Here is a 22,587-nt window from a genome sequence, read left to right on the forward strand (position 1 = left end):
CTTTATATAATATAATATTTACGGTAACTTTTTTATTTTTAGCATCATGAACATACATTTCTCCTTTTACCAATATTAATGTCCATTCTGTTCAGATCTCCTCCTGGAATACTCCCATATCTTAGTTACTCCGTGGGATTCCTAGGACTTCTTGCTGGGCCTCTATGTTCCTTTAATGACTATCAGTTATTTATACACGGAGAACAGAAGAATCTGAACCCAAATGTAAGTAATGCAGTGTTGTTCGAGGACAAGTGTTATTGCAGTTTCCTTATATGTAAACATTTCTGTATGTTTTGAATTTTGAAACTGATCTTTCTATCGTGGTATTGAGCAGTTGTCCTGCAGTAATAGCCTTCAGTTGTAACTAAAAGTATTTAGATATGATAACATTTTTCTTGTTCGTCATATTTACACAAAGCGAATATCTCTGCTATTGTGTGAATATCTCCCCCATATTGGAAATCAGTGAATGTTTGTGGGGAGAACTTGCAGGTTCATAAGGTCCTGTGATTACAGCAGCATCTGCACTAAGTCATGTGAACAGTATGAGTGTGTACAAGAGCATATCATGTACTAAGAGGGAAAGTGGGAGTGAGTGGGAAGTGTAATGTCAGCTAGATATTGACCAGGCAGCAACTCTCCTGTATCTGGAATATAGCAAAAGTGAAAAAAACAACAACTATCTTTTAGTGGATTTGGCAGTTTTGCTTGACAGACATCTTTGTGTATGCAGAAGTTATTAAAGGTGGGTGATAATATGAGAGGTCACACATGGCTGAATTATACCTTTTGTTTTGTACAGAATTATAATAAACCTGCCATAAAAGTGAGACCACTACCATACTTTCATTACTCTGATTTCATACAGAGGCATCATAGCATGTTCTGTTGGAAGCTGCATAATGCAAGTGGATCGCCCCAACGTAAGGGCAATGGGGTACTCGGTACCAGGTCCCTCAGCGAGGATGTCAGGGTTGCCCGACCCGGACTGTGGCCCTATGAGGGGCGCCCAATAAAAGGCAGAGTTCATAGATAACGGTAGTGTTCGTGACGCCACCTGTGGTATTCGGTCAGGGTGACCGACGCTGCTTAGGGGTCCGCTGGGGTGATGGAATGGCAGCTAGATGGTATACCATCCCACAGGTGAAGTATATCCCCAGGGCTTCCCAAAAGTGTAGATGGTGATGGTGGATGGTGCAAGGCACGGTGAATAACGAGGACACAATGGGTGCAGTCTCTTTACCTTTACTGAAGGCTTCAGCATCCACAGTCCAGGGTGCCGGATGACAGGGTAGGCAGAGTCTGGCCAGTCTGATGGCAACTCCAGAGTCCCCTTATCCAGGTGGAAATCAGTAGCCTTCCCCTTGCGCACAGTAACGTAGTAGGTCCCTACTTGCATTAGCTACCATAAGGTCCTCACTCTTGTTACTTCTCTCTCTCTGTCCCCCAGATGGATAGGACATAACCCGTATGACGGTGGTGGCCTGAGGCTATTTTATAGGGACCCTAGAGATGCCCCTCCTCCGCTTTGCCACCTTGTCTGCTTAGGCTTTTAGGTCAGACAGCCAACTTGGAATCGACTGCCATGCCGGTCTCTGAAGTAAAGCGTAGAGTCTATTACTCCCTCGGTGTTCCGGTCACCGGATCTGTGCTCAGAGGGAGGCAGCCTGCTTCTAGCTGGTCTCCCGCTGTTGTTTTACTCCTGTTGCTATGACTTCTGTGCTCACTCACTACGGCACACTTCCTTCCTTGTCCTTTCTTAGGAGGCTGCCGCATGGGTTGCAGGCGCAGCTCCGTGTCCTTCTTTCCCTTTCCTGGGCCGAGCCCAGTCTGCTCCTCTCCTCTCCTCCTCCTTTCTCTTTCTGCCTCACTTCCAAACCAACCCCCAGTTTTACCCAAGTGTGAGGAGTGGCCTAATAGATAGAACCTTTTGCTCCCCCTGGTGGCCGGCGTGTGAAGTGTGTGTGTGGCTGTGATACCTGGCAGGGTGAACTCCTTTGGTGCCATCAGACGTAACATCGCTCCCCCTGGTGGAAGAACGACATTACTGCAACGACCAGGACTCTGGGGCGCTGCACTAGCGCCTCCAAACTGAGCCTATTTTGCAGCGTACAAAGGTTGTTCACTGCCATACAGTCTCTGTGCACAGTGCTCTGCCATGTGCATGATGCCTTAGTGGTGAGAACATGTGTAGCAAATATGTGCAATAGTCTACATGCTATATGATTTAGCTCGGTCTACATGGAAATGTATAATGCTATCATGTATATAAAATAATTTTCTTTACTATTTCCAAAGTATCATATCTGTATATATCGATATTGTTGGTGTAATTAGACAGCTCGCCTGTTGCTTCTGGCCTGCCAGTAGGTGGAAAGTAATACTTGGCCATATTGGGATTTCATTTTTGATGTGATGACTTTATAACTTATTTACATCACATAGCACCTTGAAGTCATAGTCCTGTGACCTCTGCGGGTCATTGTTTGTAGCATATGTGTTTAATAACACAGAGAAATTTTCAATATTTAAAATATGTCATCGATCCTGTGAATAAAGCATGTGTTTTTTTTTTACCTCAGGTGGCAGTATTCAAGAAATTGTGGCTTTGCTGTTTTCTATTAGCTGCTCATATTATGCTGTCGGACCAATTCACTATTTCAAGTGACCCAAATAACTCTGTGCCCTACCTTTTTTTGGAACTCTACTTGACTGCAGCTTCCAGGAGACCAAAGTATTATTTTGCTTGGACCCTAGGTGAGGTTTTATGCTTTGTCACTTTTAATGTAACGTATGCTATAATCTTCCTGCATTAGGATTACATTACACAGCTGTAGTATGTCCACTTTATAGTATCTGCAATCCAGATTCCTGGGCTACTGAGATTGTATTTAGCAATGTCAAATAATACTATATTGCAAATACATATATATGTCTATAGAGGCTGCATGCACACATCCGCACGTCAAGTCGAGGAGACTCGTGACTGGTCTGCGCCTCGCGGTCCTTATGCTCCGACTGTGACACATGGATGTGTGAATGTGGCCTGATGATCAGAAGAAAAGTGCTATCCCTAAAATATAAATATTGACTTTGATTCTACTTTACCAATGCCATCTAGTACAGTGGCATAAGTCAGCAGAACATATATGAAATCTGCAAAGATCTTTAAACCCCAGTAATTAGTGTAATTGTTGAAACCAGATAAGCCACTTTCATGCTACATTCAAGGACCACATCAGAGGAATAGCAAAAACACTGTCCAAGTATATCTTGTGAAATACCAATAGGCATCTATTGGCCAAGCATCTGACAAATTATTTTAGCTTATATTCAGATATTGTTTAACAATATTCAAAGCGTAGCCATTCACATTTTTAATACTGCAAAAATCTATAGTTTTTATTATGAATGTCAGTAGCAACATATGAATCTGTATAGCCATACCATTTTTTTAAAAAATTTGTGAAAATTCAGTCCAATGCCTTTTGTACCACAGCGGGTTCATAAATGTGGTGTTCAGTGATGCATTAATATCTGGATATTTCTATTCCACTTGGCGATCACTTTCTTACTGCTGATTAGCACTGAATGAGAGCATCCAAATTTTGTCAAGAAAAAACTAGTCCTCAGGCCATTACAGAACTGTATTTGATAATAGTCAACTGTTAGTAGAACTTTACAAGTTGGCAAATTGGGATCAGATTTGCCAAGGGATGCATGTTCTCCATTTGCCACATACAGTGAGGGAAATAAGTATTTGATCCCTTGCTGATTTTGTACGTTTGCCCACTGACAGACATGAACAGTCTATAATTTTAAGGGTAGGTTAATTTTAATATTGCGATAGCATATCAAAAATAAAATCCAGAAAATCACATTGTATAAATTATATAGATTTATTTGCATTTTACAGTGAGAAATAAGAATTTGATCCCCTACCAACCATTAATAGTTCTGGCTCCTACAGACCAGTTAGACGCTCCTAATCAATTTGTTACCTGCATTAACGACAACTGTCTTAGGGCTCCTTCTCACCTGTGAGAAATACGTGCGAGTCCCGCATGTTAAAACCAAGCTCTGTCGCCAGCACTTGGGAGCAGAGCGTGCAGCTCCATGTGTTGCTATGCAGCCGCACACTCCGCTCTGGAGTGCCGGTGCCAGAGCTTGGTTTTAACATGCGAGACTCAAACGTATTTCTCGCAAGTGAGAAGGAGCCTTTATAGTCACCTTTATAAAAGACTTCTGTCCAGACTCAATTGATCAGTCAGACTCTTATCCTTATAAAGGTCTTTGGTCTTGCCCGTGTTGTAGAGGATGTCAAGGACAAGATCATAGACCTGCACAAAGCTGGAATGGGCTACAAAACCATAAGTACGACGCTAGGTGAGAAGAACACAAATGGTGGTGCAATAGAAAGAAAATGGAAGAAATACAAAATGCCTGTCAATCGACCGATCTGGGGCACCATGCAAAATCTCCCCTAGTGGGGTATCCTTGGTCATGAGGAAGGTGAAAGATTAGCCTAAAACTACATGGGGGGAACGTGTTAATGATCTCAAGGCAGCTGGGACCACAGTCACCATGAAAACCATTGGTAAGGCTGGTTTCACATTTGAGTTCAGGAGGGCTATGGATGGCTGCGTACTTCCTCTCTTCTTTCTACCTGAAGCTCCGCCTACTGCTGTATGCGTCCTGCGTTTCCCTGCATACCTATCTTTAACATTGGGTACGCAGATACATGCGTTGTATGCGGATGCGTCCGCATGCGGCGATTTGGCGTGTGCGGTGATGGCAGTGAAACGCGAAATATAGCATTTTTGTGCGGTCGCCGTACACGTCAAATTGCCGCATGCGGACACATCCGCATACAATGCATGTCCCTGCGTACCCAATGTTAAAGATAGGTACTCAAGGAAACACAGGATGCATACAGCAGTAGACGGAGCTTCAGGGAGGAAGTATGCAGCCATCTGCAGCCCTCCTGAATGCAAATGTGAACCTAGCCTAACACATTACGCCATAAAGGTTTAAAATCCTGCAGTGCCCGCAAGCTCCCCCGCTCAAGAAGGCACATGTGCAGGCCTGTCTGACAATTGCCAATGAATACCTGGATGATTCTGAGTGATTGGGAGAAGGTGGCATGGTCAGATGAGACAAAAATTGAGGTTTTTGGCATTAAGACAACTCGCCGTGTTCGGAGGAAGAGAAATTCTGCCTATGACCCAAAGAACACCATCCCCACTGTCAAGCATGAAGGTGAAAACATTATGTTTTGGGGGTGTTTCTCTGCTAAGGGCACAGGACTATTTCACCGCGTCAATGGGAGAATGGATGTAGCCATGTACCGTAAAATCCTGAGTGACAACCTCCTTCCCTCGGCCAAGACATTAAAAATGGGTCGTAGCTGCTTCTTCCAGCAAGACAATGATGCAAAACATATAGCCAAGGCAACAAAGGAGTGGTTCAAAAAGAAGCACATTAACCCCTTTCTGCCAGCTGGCAGGATAGTACGTCAGCTGGCAGTATCTCCTGCTTTGAGGTGGGTTCCGGCGGTGAGCCCACCTCAAAGCCGCGACATGTCAGCTGTTTTCAACAGCTGACATGTGCGCGTAATGGGGGCGAGCAGAATCGCGATCCGCCGTCTCCAATTAACTATTTAAATACCACTGTCAAACTCGTGGCATTTAACAAGCGCTACCGGCCACGTGACCAGAAGTACTCGCACCACTGACCCCCGTCACGTGAGTGGGGGTCATCGGTGTGCTGCCATCACAACCAGAGGTGTCCTTGAGACCTCTATGGTTGTTGATGGCATATTGCTATGAGCGCCACCCTGTGGTCGGCGCTCATAGCAAGCCTGCAATTCTGCTGCATAGAGGTATTCTGTGCATCGCCTCTATGCAGCAGAGGCGATCGTGTAGTGCATGCCAAAATTTTAAAAAAAGTTTAAAAATATAAAAAAATATAAAAGTTCAAATCACCCCCCTTTCGCCCCAATCAAAATAAAACAATAAAATAAATCAAACCTACACATATTTGGTATGGTCACACTCAGAATCTCCTGATCTATCAATAAAAAAAGGATTAACTTGATTGCTAAACGGCGTAGTGAGAAAAAAAATCAAAACGCCAAAATTACATTTTTAAAATGCAATAATGGGCGATCAAAAGAACGTATCTGCAATTAAATGGTATCATTAAAAACGTCAGCTCGGCACGCGAAAAATAAGCCCTCGCCCAACCCCAGATCATGAAAAATGGAGACGCTGCCGTTATCAGAAAATTGCGCAATTTTTATTTATTTATTTTTTTTTAGCAAAAACTTTGGAATTTTTTGTACATTTTGGATAAAAGAGAACATAGACATGTTTGGTTTCTTTGAACTCGTAATGACCTGGAGAATCATAATGGCAAAGCAAAAAACAAGTGTGGGATTGCACTTTTATTGCAATTTCATCACACTTAGATTTTTTTTCCTGTTTTCTGTTACACGACATGGTAAAACCAATGGTAGTGTTCAAAAGTGCAACTCGTCCCACAAAAAATAAGCCCCCACATGGCCATATTGACGGAAAAATAAACAAGTTATGGCTCTGGAAAGAAGGGGAGTGAAAAACGAAAATGAAAAAAGCTTCGGGGGTGAAGGGGTTAAGGTCATGGAGTGGCCTAGCCAGTCTCCAGACCTTAATCCCATAGAAAACTTATGGAGGGAGAAGAAGCTCCGTGTTGCCAAGCTACAGCCTCAAAATCTTAATGATTTAGAGATGATCTGCAAAGAGGAGTGGACCAAAATTTCTCCTGACATGTGTGCAAACCTCTACATCAACTACAAAAAAAGTCTGACTGCTGTGCTTGCCAACAAGGGTTTTGCCACCAAGTATTAAGTCTTGTTTGCCAGAGAAATACTTATTTCTCACTGCAAAATGCAAATTTATATAATTTATACAATGTGATTTTCAGGATTTAATTTTTGATATTCTGTCTGTCTGTTAAAATTAACCTACTCTTAAAATTATAGACTGTTCATGTCTTTGTCAGTAGGCAAACTTACAAAATTAGCAATGGATCAAATACTTATTTCTCCCATTGTACAACTAGATCGTATTTCTTCATAGTGTTTGAATCAGTTCATTAATGAATAAGATGTAATATTGTTAGGCTTGAATTATTAGCAAAATTGTTCTCCCTTATCCCACAGCTGAAATCCAGGTACTGGCAGCCAATGCTTCCAACTGCCCAGTGTTGTATGGTGCCCATTGAGATGAATAGTTTCTCATTATACCTCTGTGTCCCCCTAATTCCTTATTGTGGCAAACTGTTTGTTTTATTAGAGTTAAACCAAACCATACAACAATCAGTGGCATGCAGCATCACTTGCTCCTAGGAGAGATGTATAGTACATAAGAAATAATGCAGATGGCTGTTGCAGCTGAGACTGTTCTGTGTATAGGGTCTAATCTGCATTTCAAGCTTTTTTTTGGAAAATATCCTTTAGACTCTGGTGCAGGGACATTTCACTCTTTTAGTTGTATTATAATATCAGTGATCAAACCTTGTTTTAAATTTCCTTGCACAATCATTTCTTCTTTTGTATTTGTGTCATTGTACCAATAATGAATGGTGTGGCCACAGAATTTCTTGGCCACTCCACAGTAATTATACCAGACTTCCATCTGCATAAGTGTCATATATACTCGTTTCCTACAGCTTATTCTCTGCATGGCTTCCTTGAACTATTACGATATCTGACTGGAAAAGTGGTGCAACCAGCTATTTTCCCTTCACCCATGACAGCACACCTGAGAAAGGGATCTACCCAGCCAGAACAGGAAATCTACTGAAAATAAAAGGGCGTTACCTCTCCCTCGCTTCAGTTGGGTTTCCTGTCCTGAGAGGGACCCTAGTGCTGAAAACATGTCAGTTTTGTGGACGTTGTTTCCACTCACCCACACCTGTCCCGGCACTGGAAGAACAGGCAGGGCTCCTGTATGCCGGCCTTAAGGTGATGGAAGTGCCATTCGTGGGTCCTGTGGTCCTGGTCGCGCGCGAGTGTAGGAGCAGTGCAGTCAGGGGTCCTGGGGCTCTTCTGTGGCTGCCACACCACTCTCCCTCCTCACAATCCGGTGAGGAATATCATGGAGAACCCCTGTCTCCCTTCCCCTCCTCCTCCACATCCTCCGTCTCCTCCTCAGACAATGATGTAGGAGGCCAACCGTGCTTTCTGGCGGATAGTCTAGTTAAAGCGGTCAGGTCTACTATGGGCCTAAGGGAGGAGAAGATGCCTAAATCTTTAGAGGATGTTATGTTCGGGGGTCTGGAGGAAAAAAGCAAGTGCACATTCCCGGTTAATGCTAGGTTAAAAGCGCTCATAGAGAAGGAGTGGGATAAAGTCCCTAAGATTGATGGAGCTGTGGCCAGGTCATCTAAGAAGTTGTCCCTGCCCTTATTGGACTCTGGCATGCTAAGAGACCCATTGGACAAGAAAGAAGATGGGTTCTTGAGGCACATCTGGGAGGCGGCCACAGGAGGTCTGAAACCGGCAATATCTGGGACATGTATTGCCTGCTCTCTTATGGTCTGGCTGCAGCAGATAGAGGAACAGCTGAGGGGTAAGGTTCTAAGGGACGAGTTGCTGGCCAATATGACCTTGGTGCAAAGGGCAGCAGCCTTTCCATCAAATTCCTCAGCAGATTCTGTGAGACTGGCGGCTAGAGCAGCAGGCCTGTCTAATGCAGCTAGATGCGCCTTATGGCTAAAGGGGTGTCCTGGTGACGTGCCTTCAATGAATAGACTCTGTTCCATCCCATGTTAGTTCCTCTTAGGTCAAAAGCTGAAGGACATCTTAGAAAAAGCAGGGGATAAAAAGAAGGGTTTCCCTCGTTTTCCAGCGGAGACCAGAAAACCTTTTTGGAGAAGGAAATTAAATAGAGGCCGTCCCCCTGGGGAGAGGAAGAGCTGGGACTTCAAAGACAGAAAAGGGTCTGGTTACATGTTTTGACGACCCTCTACGTTGTCAAAAAGCCTTCCCTATGACATCAGGTCAGAGGTAGGGGAGAGGCTCTCTCTTTCTCCCTGCCTTGGTGAACATCTTCCCCAGTCGTTGGGTACCGAGTGTCATCAGACATGGCCTAAAGATAGATTTTATTTGTCCACCTCTGCAGACTTTTGTATTGACACCCTGCAGAAAGTCCCCAGGAAACAACTAGCCCTGGAGGCAGAGGTGTTGGGACTGGTGCAAAAGCAGAGAAGTCCTGAGGGAAGAGGAAGGAAGGGGATTTTATACCCCCTCTTTTTGATACAAAAACCAGACGATTCACTAAGAACTATTGTCAATCTGAGAAAGCTGAACCAGTGGGTTGTGAATTACTCCTTCAAAATGGAGTTGGTAAATACGGCGATGAAGATGTTGTTCCAGGACTGCTTCATGGCGGTTTTAGACTTAAAAGATGCCTACTATCACGTCCCAATAATATAATAATAACAATCTTTATTTTTATATAGCGCTAACATATTCCGCAGCGCTTTACAGTTTTCACACATTAACATCACTGTCCACGTTGGGGCTCACAATCTAAATTCCCTATTAGCATGTCCCAATCCATCGGGACCACCAAAAATTCCTAAGGGTAGCTCTGTATGTCCAGGGACAGATCAAGCTCAACCAGTATGCAGCCCCCCATTCGGTCTGTCTATAGCGCCAAGAGTAGTTACCAAGATAATGTCGGAGGTCATGTCCTTCCTTCGTTCTCGGGATGTAGTTATAGTGGGGAGGTCGGTAGATCACTGTATAAATCAAGTAGAAGTGACTGTGACCCTAAAAGAACTGGGGTGGAAAGTAAATACCGTCAAGTCGAGATTAGCACCGGAGAAAGTACAATCCTTCCTCGGGTTGGTTCTGGACTCCAAGCCCCAGCTCTGTCTCCTAACTGAGAACCATTTTGTCAAAATAAAAGGTCTCGCACTGTCGGCAAAACCAGGAGTGGGTGATAAATGCAGAAGTGGTGCATATGTTTCTATTATACTTTTCCTCTATTTGTTCCACTCCTGGTTTTGGCTTACAAATACTGATGTAAAATACTGACCAAATACAGCTAGTGTGACGGCAGCCTAATAGTGGCTCAGATTGTGTAGATACTTCCTATTCGGCTCAGCTAGTCGTTACTTCAAGTTAAGGCTACTTTCACACTAGCGTTGTTTTCAATATGTCGCAATGCGTCGTTTAGGGGAAAAAACGCATCCTGCAAAGTTGTTTGCAGGATGCGTTTTTGCCCCATAGATTAACATTAGCGACGCATTGCGACGCATTGCGACGCATTGACACACGTCGCAACCGTCGTGCGACGGTTGCGCCGTGTTGTGGTGGACCGCCGGGAGCAAAAAACGTTACATGTAACGTTTTTTGCTGCCGACAGACCACTTTTTCCGACCGCGCATGTGCGGCCGGAACTCCGCCCCCACTTCCCCGCACCTCACAATGGGGCAGCGGATGCGATGAAAATCTGCATCCGCTGCACCCGTTGTGCGGTGCTAACAATGCTAGCGTTGGTGCGTCTGCATGTCGCATCGCGACGTGCAGCGCACGATGCTAGTGTGAAAGTAGCCTAAGGCTGGTTTCACATTTGTGTTTAAAAACGCAGCGTTTTAAACGCAAACGCATTTGGTGAAAAAACGCGTTTAAACACTGCGTTTTTTAGGCGCATGCGTTTTTGCATGTTTTAACACAAACGCGGCGTTTTGACGCATTTACATGCGTTGTTTCCTGCGTTTGCGTTTTTGAAACGCATGATAAGTGTGTGACAGCTGCCAATCATCAAAGTCAACTAGAAAACCCACTATAAACAGAATTACTTAGGGTTAGGGTTAGGATCCCTAGTAACCCTAGGGATCTTAACCCTAACCCTAAACCTAAAACACAAACTCTAACCCTAACCCTAAAACACAAACTCTAACCCTAACCCTAAAACACAAACTCTAACCCTAACCCTAAAACACAAACTCTATCCCTAACCCTAACCCTAAAACAGAAACTCTAACCCTAACCCTAAAACACAAACTGTAACACAAACTCTAACCCTAACCATAACACAAACTCTAACACAAACTCTAGCACAAACCCTAACCCTAGGGACCCTAACCCTAACCCTAGGGATCCTAACCCTAACCCTAACCCTAGGGATCCTAACCCTAACCCTAGGGACCCTAACCCTAACCCTAGGGATCCTAACCCTAACCCTAGGGATCCTAACCCTAACCCTAACCCTAGGGATCCTAACCCTAACCCTAGGGACCCTAACCCTAACCCTAGGGATCCTAACCCTAACCCTAGGGATCCTAACCCTAACCCTAGGGATCCTAACCCTAACCCTCAGGGTTAGGGTTAGGATACCTAGGGTTAGGGTTGGGGGGTGGCTTTTCAGTGTGTATTCTTGTGTTTTTCTATAAAAACGCATGCGTTTACATAGACATCAATAGGGTTTTTTTGCGGCAAAAAAACGCAGCTAAAATTACTACATGTTGCATTTCTGCAACACAACGCATGCAGAGAAAAAAACGCATGCGTTGCAAAAACACGTCAAAACGCATGCAAAAAAGCATGCGTTTTTAATGTTAAGTATAGGGGAAAAAACGCATGCTTTTTTTGCGCAAAAACGCACACAAAAAAACGCAAATGTGAAACCAGCCTAAGACGATATGTACCTGCACTTTTTATACATGCTCCGTTAGTTGCTATTGTGGATTATCCTTTATAATTAATGTGATTTGGACATTGGGGTATTGATGCATTTGCACTTTACAATTACAATTTACTTCACCTTATAGGGAAATTCCCATATAAATTTTAAGAAAATGAGTGAGGATATTTTGTGAATGTTATTTTGAATGCCCATAGTCAGCATTTCATGAAAGGGAGTCTGTATATTATATTTTCTCTGGATATCTATATATGCCCTTGCTTACCTCTTTCACACAATTGTTTTTGGTTCAGAGGCACTATTTTAATTGTGTGTGTTCATTGTATGTATATGTAAATAAAGGTATAATTTTTAATTCAAAAAGAAAGAGACACTTCTTGATTCAATATAGTTTAATAACTATCTCTTGATCAGTATGTTCATATATGTGCACACGTTGCGGAATTGCCACAGAAATTTCCGCTGCAATCCCGCAACTCCTTGCCGCGGGAAATACGCATGCGGAATTGGCATGCCTATTCCCGCTAAACACTAGCGTTTTGCAAGCGTAATTAGTTTGCAGAATGCTAACGTTTTCCAAGCGATCTGTGGCATCGCTTGGAAAAATGATTGACAGGTTGGTCACACTTGTCAAACATGGCTAACACAGGGTTAATGCCAGCGGTAACGGACCGCGTTATGCCGCGGGTAACGCACTCCGTTACCGCCGCTATTAACCCTGTGTGTCTCCAACTTTTTACTATTGATGCTGCCTATGCAGCATCAATAGTAAAAAGATATAATGTTAAAAATAATAAAAAAATTTAAAAAAATCATGATATTCTCACTTTCCGGCGGCCCCTGCAGCCTTCCCGAACCTCGCGATGCTCCCGGCAACTCCCGTTCCCAGGGAAGCCTTGCGAAAATGACCCCAGATGACGTAGCATCACACGAGACAGCTACGTCATCACAGGTCATTGTCGCAAGGCATCACTGGGAATGGGAGCTGCCGGGAGCATCGATAAGGCCTGGTTTGAATCCGGGGGCTGCCAGAAGATGAGTATATAACTATTTTTTTATTTTAATTCTTTTTTTAGGGCCTGGAGGAGAGTCTCCTCTCCTCCACCCTGGGTACCGTCCGCACATGATCCACTTACTTTGCGCATGGTGGGCATAGCCCCATGCGGAAAGTAAGTGGATCAGTGCATTCCTATGTGTGCGTAATCGCCGCGATTCCGCACAAAGAATGAGCATGCTGCATATTTTTCTGTGATGCGATTCTGCCGCAAAAAAATACGCAGCATTAGCACAGCATTGCGGAATCCCATTGGATTCAATGGGTTGTGTTGTGTAAGCGTTTTCGCAGTGAAAAAGCGCGGCAAAAATGCATACAATCTGCAATGTGTGCACATAGCCTCACCCTTGGTAAAATAAAAAAAATTGGATCTAAAGTACATTTTTTGTGAAAAAGGTTAAATGTTCAATTTTATTTTTTAAACATTTCAAAAATTCCTGTGAAGCACCTGAAGGGTTAATAAATTCCTGAATGTGGTTTTGAGCACCTTGAGGGGTGTAGTTTTTAGAATGGTGTCACTTTTGGGCATTTTCTATCATATAGACCCCTCAAAGTGACTTCAAATGTGATGTGGTCACTAAAAAAAAAAATGGTGTTGCAAAAATGAGAAATCGCTGGTCAACTTTTAACCCTTATAACTTCCTAACAAAAAAAAATGTTGGTTCCAAAACTGTGCTGATGTAAAGTAGACATGTGAGAAATGTTACTTAAGTATTTTGGGTGACATATACACTACCGTTCAAAGGTTTAGGGTCACCCAGACAATTTTGTGCTTTCCATGAATACTCATACTGTTACTAATCAAATGAGTTGCCAAATGAATTGAAAATCTAGTCCAGACATTGACAAGCTTCGGAAAAATTTTTTTTATTTGAAATAATAATTTTCTCCTTCAAGCTTTGCTTTCGTCAAAAAATGCTCCGTTTGCAGCAATTACAGCATTGCAGACCTTTGGCATTCTAGCATTTAATTTGCTGAGATAATCTGGAGAAATTTCACCCCATGCTTCCAGAAGCCCCTCCCTCAAGTTGGTTTGGCTTGATGGGCACTTTTTGCGTACCAAACGGTCAAGCGCACTCCCACAACAGCTCAATGGGGTTGAGATCTGGTGACTGCGCTGGTGACTCCATTACAGATAGAATACCAGCTGCCTGCTTCTTCTCTAATTACTTCTTGCATAATTTGGAGGTGTGCTTTGGGTCTTTGTCCGGTTGTAGGATGAAATTGGCTCCAATCAAGCGCTGTCCACAGGGTATGGCATGGCGTTGCAAAATGGAGTAACAGCCTTCCTTATTCAAAATCCCTTTTACCTTGTACAAATCTCCTACTTTACCAGCACCAAAGCAACCCCAGACCATCACATTACCTCCACCATGCTTGACAGATGGCATCAGGCACTCTTCCAGCATCTTTTCAGTCGTTCTGCGTCTCACAAAGGTTCTTCTGTGTGATCCAAACACCTCAAACTTCGATTTGTCTGTCAATAACACTTTTTTCCAATCTTCCTCTGTCCAATGTCTGCGTTCTTTTGTCCATATTAATCTTTTCCTTTTATTAGCCAGTCTCAGATATGGCTTTTCTTTGCCACTCTGTCCTGAAGGCCAGCATCCCGGAGTCACCTCTTCACTGTAGACAATGACACTGGCGTTTTGCATGTACTGTTTAATGAAGCTGCCAGTTGAGGAATGAGGACCTGTGAGATGTCGATTTCTCAAACTACAGACTCTAATGCACTTGTCTTGTTGCTCAGTTGTGCAGCGCGGCCTCCCACGTCTCTTTCTACTCTGGTTAGAGCCTGTTTGTGCTCTCCTCAGAAGGGAGTAGTACACACTGTTGTAGGAAATCTTCAGTTTTTTGGCAATTTCTCGCATGGAATAGCCTTTATTTCTAAGAACAAGAATAGACTGTCGAGTTCCAGATGAAAGTTTTTTTCTGGCCGTTTTGAGAGTTTAGTGGAACCAACAGATGTAATGCTCCAGATTCTCAACTAGCTCAAAGGAAGGTCCGGTTTATAGCTTCTGTAATCAGCCAACCTGTTTTCAGCTGTGCATTAGCCTTTTTACACAGTTAGCAAACACAAAGTACCATAAGAACATTGGAGTGATGGTTGTAGGAAATGGGCCTCTATACAACTATGTAGATATTGCATTACAAACCAGACGTTTGCAGCTAGAATAGTCATTTACCACATTAACAATGTATAGTGTGTATTTCTGAATCAGTTAATGTTAGCTTCATTGGAAAATACTGCTTTTCTTTAAAAAATAAGGAAATTTCTAAGTGACCCTAAACTTTTGAACGGTAGTGTATCTGTGATTTAAGGGCATGAAAATTCAAAGTTGGAAAATTGCGAAATTTTCTAAATTTTCTCCAGATTTCCATTTTTTTCACATATAAACGCAAGTCATATCAAATAAATTTTACCACTAACGTGAAGTACTATATATCACGAGAAAACAGTGTCAGAATCACCTGGATCCATGGAAGCATTCCTGAGTTATTACCTCATAAAGAAACAGTGGTCAGAATTGTAATAATTGGCCTGGTCATTAACGTGCAAATCAACCTTGGGGGGTTAAGAGGTTAAAACTGTTACTAGTGGCATTGACATCTGCCCGTAGTGTGAGTGATATACAAGCCTTGTCTATATGCCCTTCATACAAACAGGTATTTGAGGACAGGGTGGTTCTAAGACCAGATCCGGCCTATCTCCCCAAGGTAGTTCTTAAGTTCCATAGGAGCCAGGAGAACACATTGCCCTCATTCTGTGATAATCCTAGAAATCCAGGGGAGGAAAAGTTTCATACATTAGGCATGAGGAGATCCATGTTATTACAATACATGTCCCTGACTAGTCAATAAAGGAAAGATCAGTCCCTATTTGTAGCCTTCCAGGGTAGCAGAAAAGGGTACAGGGTATCCAAGAGTACCATTGCCAGATGGATCAGGGAGGCCATTAGCTTGTCCTATACTGCCTGTGGCTCTCCGACTCCTGAAGGCATCATTGCTCACTCCACCAGAGCCTGGGCTACTTCTTGGGTGGAAGAGGAAGAGGTATCGATTGATCAGATATGTAAGGACGCTACCTGGTCATCACCATCTATCTTCTTTAAACACTACCGACTGAATCTGTCCGCCTCGACTGATCTAACCTTTGGTAGAAGGTTGCTGCAAGGTGTTCCATTCTCCAAAAATCTCTCAGGTGTGCTGTCATGTGTGAAGGGAAAACACCAAGGTTACTTACCGGTAGCCATTTTTCTGGAACCCATGACAGCACCTGTGTATTCCCCCCTTTTTTGACTCTTTGGTGTGCACTTTAGTTGGGTGCTTTTTTGGTAATATAATGTGGTGATGTTTTGCCGTGTGAATTAACCAGGGGGACCTCTCATGCTCTGTAAACCAACTGAAGTGAAGAAGAGGTACCGCCCTCTTATTTTTCAGTAGGCTTCCTGTCCTGGCTGGGTGGATCCCTCTCTCAGGTGTGCTGTCATGGGTTCCGGAAAAAACGGCTACAGGTAAGTAACCTTGGTGTTTTTTGTCAAACATAATCCATTTATACTCATTAGTATCATTGCAGTTAAATAAGATAAATAGCTCTACTTATGGCGATGAGCACCACAGTGAAGCGCAATACTCATAATATCTCTATGCTTATTGTTCAGCTGATGCAATAAATAATGCTGCTGGCTTCGGTTACAATGGCATCTCAGATGATGGCAAGGAGAGGTGGGACTTATTATCCAACCTGAATATATTAAGGATTGAGGTAAGTGTCCCATGGTGTTTAATACATGGAAACATGTTATACATACAATAACAGAAATCATGGAGTCTTTGGTTACCTCACTGACTGCACTTGTCAGTCTTGTTGCCCATTCCTCCAGGTGCAATCATGCATTCTTTGGCTCTATACGCTATACAGCATAAGCAAAAGGAAATAAAAAATAGCTTTTCATTATATGGTAAAAGCTGCAAAAGGCTGATTACTGTGTATAACGTTTATGAATTTTACTAGTGAAACACTGCATGATATAATATATATATATATATATATATATAAATTGGAGCAGCATCAAACACTACCTTACAAAACATGCAAAGCTCTCCCTCCTAAGAGACGTTATTTATATGTCCCACAGACCACGTGTTCCCTTTATATATGGTGTTGACTTATACTCTGAGCTACACAGGAATAGCTTTTGTAATGTCAGCAAGAAGCAATGTGCTCAGTACAGAATTGAGAATAAGAATAATTCAATTAATAATTACCGTAATATTTAACACATCTCCTCCTGTATATAGTATATACCTGTAAGTCATCTCCTCCTGTATATAGTATATATGTGTGTCATCTGCTCCTGTATATACCTGTGTGTCATCTCCCCTGTATATAGTATGTACCTGCAGGGGTGGATTAAGAGTAGCCAGGGCCCCGGGCTGTTCACACACTGTGGGCCCCCCCGGTCATGTGACGGGGGTCATGTGATGGGGGTCATGTGATGGGGGTCATGTGACGGGGGTCATGATATACCCGAACCAGATTATTCCAGAAAAATGGCCGGGCCCTACTCTACTGTAACCTATTCAATATTTGTTAAAATCTGCAATACAATTTAGGTATATCTTGACCAATAATATCACATACAAGGAACAAATACCACCGTACCATGACCAGACCACAAATTACAACCACAGTGATCGAATAATATCACATACAAGGAACAAATACCACCGCACCATGTCAAGACCACATATTACCACTTGGTGACCAAATAGCACATACAAGGGACAAATACCACAACACCATTTCCAGACCACATATTACCACCACATAGTGACTGAATACTACAATACTGATCAGTAAAAAAAAAACAAAAAAAAAAAAAACACAATACTATCACCATAAGTGCCAGTAATCACAGGAGATCTGTACTTAGTATGCAGTGTCTGTGTAGAGGTAATACAGTGATCACTGGTGACATTGTACACAGGACCTCTGTATATAGTATACAGTGTATAGTGTCAGTGTATAGGTAACACTGACTCACCAGTGACGTCTCTAGGTGAAGTCCTTCATCTTTCATCCAGCACAGACCGCCATCATTTCTCCCAGCCAGGACTCGTTTCTGCAGGAAATAACACAGTTATCTCGCGCTCCGCTTGTAGAACACATTACTTAATTTTTCACAACTTCTACATTACACCACATGAAGAGAAAAAGGCGATATAGTGTCACTCTGCACAGTAACAGGACAGCCCCCCCATTTAAAACAGTACAGGTCCTTCTCAAAAAATTAGCATATAGTGTTAAATTTCATTATTTACCATAATGTAATGATTACAATTAAACTTTCATATATTATAGATTCATTATCCACCAACTGAAATTTGTCAGGTCTTTTATTGTTTTAATACTGATGATTTTGGCATACAACTCCTGATAACCCAAAAAACCTGTCTCAATAAATTAGCATATTTCACCCATCCAATCAAATAAAAGTGTTTTTTAATAACAAACAAAAAAAACAACAAATAATAATGTTCAGTTATGCACTCAATACTTGGTCGGGAATCCTTTGGCAGAAATGACTGCTTCAATGCGGCGTGGCATGGAGGCAATCAGCCTGTGACACTGCTGAGATGTTATGGAGGCCCAGGATGCTTCAATAGCGGCCTTAAGCTCATCCAGAGTGTTGGGTCTTGCGTCTCTCAACTTTCTCTTCACAATATCCCACAGATTCTCTATGGGGTTCAGGTCAGGAGAGTTGGCAGGCCAATTGAGCACAGTAATACCATGGTCAGTAAACCATTTACCAGTGGTTTTGGCACTGTGAGCAGGTGCCAGGTCGTGCTGAAAAATGAAATCTTCATCTCCATAAAGCATTTCAGCCGATGGAAGCATGAAGTGCTCCAAAATCTCCTGATAGCTAGCTGCATTGACCCTGCCCTTGATGAAACACAGTGGACCAACACCAGCAGCTGACATGGCACCCCACACCATCACTGACTGTGGGTACTTGACACTGGACTTCAGGCATTTTGGCATTTCCTTCTCCCCAGTCTTCCTCCAGACTCTGGCACCTTGATTTCCGAATGACATGCAAAATTTGCTTTCATCAGAAAAAAGTACTTGGGACCACTTAGCAACAGTCCAGTGCTGCTTCTCTGTAGCCCAGGTCAGGCGCCTCTGCCGCTGTTTATGGTTCAAAAGTGGCTTTATCTGGGGAATGCGGCACCTGTAGCCCATTTCCTGCACACGCCTGTGCACGGTGGCTCTGGATGTTTCCACACCAGACTCAGTCCACTGCTTCCTCAGTTTCCCTAAGGTCTGGATTCAGTCCTTCTCCACAATCTTCCTCAGGGTCCGGTCTCCTCTTCTCGTTGTACAGCGTTTTCTGCCACATTGTTTCCTTCCAACAGACTTACCATTGAGGTGCCTTGATACAGCACTCTGGGAACAGCCTATTTGTTGAGAAATTTCTTTCTGGGTCTTACCCTCTTGCTTGAGGGTGTCAATGATGGCCTTCTTGACATCTGTCAGGTCGCTAGTCTTACCCATGATGGGGGTTTTGAGTAATGAACCAGGCAGAGAGTTTATAAAAGCCTCAGGTATCTTTTGCATGTGTTTAGAGTTAATTAGTTGATTCAGAAGATTAGGGTAATAGGTCGTTTAGAGAACCTTTTCTTGATATGCTAATTTATTGAGACAGGTTTTTTGGGTTATCAGGAGTTGTATGCCAAAATCATCAGTATTAAAACAATAAAATACCTGACAAATTTCAGTTGGTGGATAATGAATCTATAATATATGAAAGTTTAATTGTAATCATTACATTATGGTAAATAATGAAATTTAACACTATATGCTAATTTTTTGAGAAGGACCTGTATACTCAAAAAATAAAATAAATACATCACTGCAGTAATAATATCCCTTAATTAGCCCCAATGGTAATACTATTCCCCACCCCATGTATCTCATTCCTCGCTCCAGCCATATGTTCTCCCATCCTGCACTCATGAGTATCCATCGTGCCCCATATGATCTCCCCATCCTGCCCCATCTGTCTCCATTGTATCCATCCTGCCCCATGATCCAATCCTGCCCCATGTCTTTCATTCTACCCCGTGTCTCCAATCATGCCCCGTGTCTACATTCTGCCCATGCCTCCAGTCCTGCCCCCAGTGTGTCCAGCAATCTGCCCCAGTGTGTCCAGCATATTACCCCCAGTGTCTCCAGCAATCTGCCCCACTGTCTCCAGCAATCTGCCCCACTGTCTCCAGCAATCTGCCCCAGTCTCCAGCAATCTGCCCCACTGTCTCCAGCAATCTGCCCCACTGTCTCCAGCATTGCCCCCAGTGTGTCCTCCAATCTGCTCAGTGTCTCCAGCATTGCCCCCCAATGTGTCCTCCAGCATTGCCCCCCAGTGTGTCCTCCAGCAATCTGCCCCACTGTCTCCAGCATTGCCCCCCAGTGTGTCCTCCAGCATTGCCCCCCAGTGTGTCCTCCAGCAATCTGCCCCATTGTCTCCAGCATTGCCCCACTGTCTCCAGCATTGCCCCACTGTCTCCAGCATTGCCCCACTGTCCCCAGCATTGCCCCACTGTCTCCAGCATTGCCCCACTGTCTCCAGCATTGCCCCACTGTCTCCAGCATTGCCCCACTGTCTCCAGCATTGCCCCACTGTCCCCAGCATTGCCCCACTGTCTCCAGCATTGCCCCACTGTCTCCAGCATTGCCCCACTGTCTCCAGCAATCTGCCCCACTGTCTCCAGCAATCTGCCCCACTGTCTCCAGCAATCTGCCCCACTGTCTCAAGCATTGCCCCCAGTGTGTCCTCCAGCAATCTGCCCCAGTGTCTCCAGCATTGCCCCAGTGTGTCCTCCAGCATTGCCCTCAGTGTGTCCTCCAGCATTGCCCCCAGTGTGTCCTCCAACCTGCCCCAGTGTCTCCAGCATTGCCCCCCAGTGTGTCCTCCCTCCAGCATTGCCCCCCAGTGTGTCCACCGTTTAACTGATCAATAATAAAACAGTCTCCTCACCTGTCCGCGCTCCCGGCGGCGAGCTCCCTTCAGCAGCGCACACTCGCCGGCGATTGACAATGACGTCAGACGCCAGCGACGTGTGCGCTGCGGCCGACTTCAGTTGCCAGCCTCCAATTGGCTGGCGGCTGTTGTTGTTAACTATTGACGTGCGGGCGCACGCCCGCATATCAATAGGAAACCGCCGCAGCGCCGGAAAGGGCCCGGTGAGCAGATGAGAAGGGGCCCAATGCGGGCCCCCTCTCTCTGCCCACAGGGTCCGGGGGCACATAAACGCCGCCCGGCGGGCATTCACAGACGATTATCAGAGGGTTAATCTGTGCGGTAGCCCATGGCCCCCCCAGACCACTGGGCCCTGGGCTACCGCCCATATTGACCCTCTGATAATCCGCCCCTGTGTACCTGTATGTCATCTCCTCCTTTATTAGACCTCGTTCACACGTTATTTGGTCAGTATTTTTACCTCAGTATTTGTAAGCTAAATTGGCAGCCTGATAAATCCCCAGGCAACAGGAAGCCCCTGGCAGTATATATTAGCTCACACATACACATAATAGACAGGTCATGTGACTGACAGCTGCCGTATTTGCTATATGGTAGAGTTCTTGCTCTTGTAGTTTGTCTGCTTATTAATCAGATTTTTATTTTTGAAGGATAATACCAGACTTGTGTGTGTTTTAGGGCGAGTTTCATGTGTCAAGCTGTGTGTGTGTGTTGAGTTGCGTGTGGCGACATGCATGTAGTGACTTTTGTGAGATGAGTTTTGTGTGGCGATATGCGTGTAGCAACTTTTTGTGTGTCGAGTTGCATGTGACAGGTTAGTGTAGCAAGTTGTGTACAGCAAGTTTTGCGCATGGCGAGTTTTGTGCGTGGCGAGTTTTATGTGTGGTGCGTTTTGAGTATGTACAAGTTTTGTGTGAGGCAACTTTTGCATGTGTTGCAACTTTTGTGCATATGGCAATTTTTCCGCATGTGCAAGTTTTGCGTGTGGCCAGTTTTCCACGAGGTGAGTTTTGCACGTGTGGCTAGTTTTGCGTGAGCCTAGTTTTGCATGTGGCGAGTTTTGCATGTGGCGAATTTTGTGCGTGGCGAGTTTTGAGGGGTGACTTTTGTGTTTCGACTTTTATGTGGCGAGGTTGATGTATGTGTGGTGAAATGTGTGCTGAGGGTGGTATATGTGTTCAAGCACGTGGTAGTGTGCGCGCATTTTGTGTGTGCATATAATAATAATAATTTTTATTTATATAGCGCCAACATATTCCGATCGCTTTACAACTTATAGAGGGGACTTGTACAGACAATAGACATTACAGCATAACAGAGATCACAGTTCAAAACAGATACCAGGAGGAATGAGGGCCCTGCTCGTAAGCTTACAAACTATGAGGAAAAGGGGAGACACGAGAGGTGGATGGTAACAATTGCTTTAGTTATTCGGACCAGCCATAGTGTAAAGCTCGGGTGTTCATGTAAAGCTGCATGAACCAGTTAACTGCCTAAGTATGTAACAGTACAGAAACAGAGGGCTATTAACTGCATAAAGTGTATGAGAACATGATGCGAGGCTCCTTTTTTTTTTTTTTTTTTTTTTTTTTTTTTGTTAATTGGCCACACAGGGATAGTTAAGTTAATGCATTGAGGCGGTAGGCCAGTCTGAACAAATGAGTTTTTAGGGCACGCTTAAAACTGTGGGGATTGGGGATTAATCGTATTAACCTAGGTAGTGCATTCCAAAGGATCGGCGCAGCACGTGTAAAGTCTTGGAGACAGGAGTGGGAGGTTCTGATTATTG

At 43.9% G+C, this 22,587-nt stretch overlaps 1 protein-coding gene across 1 annotated transcript in view; it reads left to right on the plus strand.

Annotated features, from left to right (window-relative positions):
- The window catches only part of LOC138669865 (lysophospholipid acyltransferase 2-like), a 237,206-nt gene that overhangs the window by 198,722 nt on the left and 15,897 nt on the right, over window positions 1–22,587 (plus strand). The window contains exons 7-9 of the mRNA XM_069756698.1: window positions 96–225; window positions 2,586–2,760; window positions 16,416–16,519. Coding sequence (XP_069612799.1) covers window positions 96–225; window positions 2,586–2,760; window positions 16,416–16,519 — 409 coding nt within the window. The remainder of the gene's footprint in view (window positions 1–95; window positions 226–2,585; window positions 2,761–16,415; window positions 16,520–22,587) is intronic.

Source organism: Ranitomeya imitator, chromosome 3 (assembly GCF_032444005.1).
Source record: "Ranitomeya imitator isolate aRanImi1 chromosome 3, aRanImi1.pri, whole genome shotgun sequence".
Classification (NCBI taxonomy): domain Eukaryota; kingdom Metazoa; phylum Chordata; class Amphibia; order Anura; family Dendrobatidae; genus Ranitomeya; species Ranitomeya imitator.